This window comes from Aptenodytes forsteri, unplaced genomic scaffold (genome assembly GCF_000699145.1).
Source record: "Aptenodytes forsteri isolate BGI_AS27 unplaced genomic scaffold, ASM69914v1 Scaffold143, whole genome shotgun sequence".
NCBI classification, from domain to species: Eukaryota; Metazoa; Chordata; class Aves; order Sphenisciformes; family Spheniscidae; genus Aptenodytes; species Aptenodytes forsteri.
The window spans coordinates 5,063,588-5,066,884 of record NW_008794951.1 but is presented as its reverse complement, the minus strand read 5'-3'; the positions used below and the strand labels follow the sequence as shown (position 1 = coordinate 5,066,884).

Sequence of the window (3,297 nt, the reverse complement as noted above, 5' to 3'; positions counted from 1 at the left end):
AAGAAATTATGCTGGTTTTATTAAGTGAACAAAGCAAATTACATTTTCTATGGATATTAAAGATGCTAAGTAAAATATAGCAAACTACTGTAAAATTGATAAAGAACAGGATTAATCCCAGCCAGTCAGGCCCGGGTTCGATGCCCAGCCTTGGGGGAAGCATTTGAGGCACTAGCATGCATTCTGGCAAGCCTCAGCGTGTGGCCATAACAACCGCCTTGATGCCCTTCGAATTGCCTCTTTTCTGCAGAATCCCACAGCTCACCTTTTCAAAATAAGACAGAAGCACAATAATAAGATAGTCTGCAATTTGCTTAGGGTAGGCCTAACCTAGGAAGATAAAATGCTGCCCTGAAGAAGCCAGTGAAAGTTTTGTCATCGATTCCAGAGCAGCCAGGGATTCCCCCAGGTCAGCTGCAGTAAATATGCCTAAAGAAAGGGCTCATAATTTAATCACCAAAGACCAAAATTGCAACCCTGAAATCCCCTGCTTAGCCATTACCCATCGCTGAAAATGAGTGATCTCTGCAAAGGTGTTACCTTTTTGTTAAATGCTCACACTGCCTGGAATTAGGCTTCTGCGTACACCCAAACCTGTCCTTGTTGTGACAAGAACTCCTGTGCACATGCTACTCACGTCATCTTCTTTTTGGGGAAGTCCTTTGGTCTAGTTTTCTGAAGTGAACAAAGCAAGTGACAGTCCTTAGGACTTCTGCCATTTGTCAGGAACTTCAGATGGCTGGCAAAAGTCATGAATGACATGGTTTGTCCAAAACTTCTGGACAAATGACTAGTGTGCACGGTAGGTGCTGCATAGAAAAACTGTCATGGACCTACCATGCATTCATCATCTGACCATGGTGTTGTCAGTAGGTCCAGTATATCCACAGAATGTGGGAATCCCTGTGTGTTCCACACGTTTCATACACACATATCTTAGTCCAAAAAACTCCAGGCAGGTAGATGGGAGCCCTTACACACACACATACACCTTCAGGGGAGGGTTCCAGGCATCGCATACTGGGCAGACAGCGGCACCTCCTTGCAGGTGGAGCTTAATTCATGCATGATGAATGCGCATCTCCACTGAGTTTGCTCATTTTAGGTGATTCCTGCTCAGCATGTTGGGTCTTTTAGATCCCATGCTGATGCCCTAATGCTGTGTTTGAGCCCCGCACCTCAGGCAGGGTTGTAGATTCGAGCCGGGCAGCCCGACAAACCCAAACATCAGGTGTCGATACGCCTCCCCTTAGACACCGAAACCTTTTGAGATCCGGCCCTCAGAGCCTGTAGAATTCAGGGTGCTCACATCCACATAAGTTTATTATTTTTGTGCTTCTTTTTTTCAATAGACAAAATACATTGAAGTAATTTTAAATAATATAGAAGGCAAAATCATTAGAAAAGCAAACCAATAAACTTCCAAACAATGCAAACTGAAGTAACACAAATACTGCTCAGGGGAGCGGGCCCCTTGTTACAGCAGTCACAGGAAAGCTAGAGGCTTCAGCAAAGGTGAAAACAATTTTTTCTCTGTTGATGAACTGATATTTATTAACTCGGGGTACAAAGATGGGTTTGGTCTATCAGTTAACTGCAAATTGAAGATGATTGCTGTGTGGAAAACTTTCAGGTAAGTGAGGCCAGATTCTGGTTCCACTTGTAGGTATTTGACCACAGTAATTGAGTTTTATTCAAATAACTTAATTTTATAGACCATAATTTACTAATATTACTGTTTTAGGAATGATTTAAAAAATTAGACATTTTACTAGAAATGGTACTATGTCTTCCGCATCTCATCCATTGGGTCGGTGTACTGGGACAGGGTTTCTAGCATCTCCAGCGTATCAGGACAGGAGTGACAGTTGTACTGATTTAGCAAGGTAATGAAATGAAATTATACCAGCAATTATTTGTGGACCCAGTGTGCTCTCCTAGCTGCCTGCAGCTTGCTCTTCCCAGTCCTTTCTGCACAATCCAAGAGGAGGTCTGAATAGGTTCTCAGCTTTCAGTTGATGGTCTGTCAAAATTAATATTCAGAGATTGCAGCTTGTAACAAGCACATTTATAGTCACATGAGAAGTGCGTGGTTTTATGGGAGCTCTCTATTCAGAATTGTGTGTCTTCAAAAATACGTGTACATAGCACAAAGGGGGAAAATGAAACAACTGTGCTGTTTCCTTCTTGGTAACCTGGGTTCACCTGCGTGAGATGAGTTTAACCCTTTTATGAGTGTTACGAGTGCTGAATATCATATCGTAATGGCATGAAGAGACAGGAAACTGCACTTTTTAAGAATAACTCAAACCTTTCCACTTCATGCCTCGGACTATCCTCTCAGTGATTTCTACACTTTGATTTGGAAAAAAAAAATCCATTAATTGCCAGTATATTTCTGAGCTACCCTACTTCTGTACTAAATGAACCTGAAGCTCTACAAAGGCGGCGCTAAATATGCTAAGCAGCTTTTTGCGTGTTAAAATACTGTCCATAGGCTGCACGATTTTCGCCTTCACGCACAGAAGAGAAAAAAAAAATAAAATCCTTGGATCTGTGAGGTTTCCAAAGAGAAGAAAGTGTTACTTCCCCTTTAAGCCTGGAGCCGTTCGTGTGTGTGAGAGCGTGTGTATGTGCGTGTGTGAGAGTGTGTGTGTGTCTCCTCCTCTTTGAGTGACACAGCACTTAGATATGCCTATCAGTAACTTAAACCCCACAAACTCCACCTTCTAAGTGAGGAAGCTGTGGGTTGATGGAAATGTAGTGAGCAGATTGAGACAGACAGTGAATCATTAGCAAACTGCAACGCCAGGATGAACTTGTCTGGAACCTAAAAGGAGAAAACAGTCTGAGAGTCCTTTGCGGTGCCGGGTTTTGCTAAATACAGCCAAAGTGGATCTAAAAGCCGGTTGATCCCCAGTCCAAGATGCTGCTGGTTTCCCAGCGGGTAGAAGCACCACGCATGGAGCCACATATTCCAGTAAGTAGCATTTGAAATCGATATGGACTGGAAAAGTAGGAGTTGATTTAAAAGGACTTAAACACCCTCGTCGCCCACCCAGGCTCGGCCCGGCGGCAGCCGGAGCCGCTCTCAGCCCGGGTTGTAAAGTTTGCAGACGCGGTTCAAGAAAAGTGCCCACCTTGTGCTGGCTTTGCCCGGCTAGTTCGTGTTCGTAGGGGCTGCGCCGGGGCTTTGAGAGAGGCGAAACCAGCAACTTGGGGTAGAGATCTCGCCCTCCTTTCTGGCGAGAGCTGATGTCAGTCCGGGGAGAGGAGGCAGGCTGCCGCTTGCGGCGG

At 44.5% G+C, this 3,297-nt stretch overlaps 1 protein-coding gene across 1 annotated transcript in view; it reads left to right on the top strand.

Moving 5' to 3' along the window:
* The first annotated feature begins 1,379 nt into the window (after nt 1–1,379).
* MAMLD1 (mastermind like domain containing 1) overlaps nt 1,380–3,297 on the top strand; it is an 85,734-nt gene continuing 83,816 nt past the window's right edge. Inside the window, exon 1 of the mRNA XM_019471042.1 lies at nt 1,380–2,980. Within this exon, the coding sequence (XP_019326587.1) occupies nt 2,927–2,980 (54 nt within the window). The 5' untranslated portion in view covers nt 1,380–2,926. The remainder of the gene's footprint in view (nt 2,981–3,297) is intronic.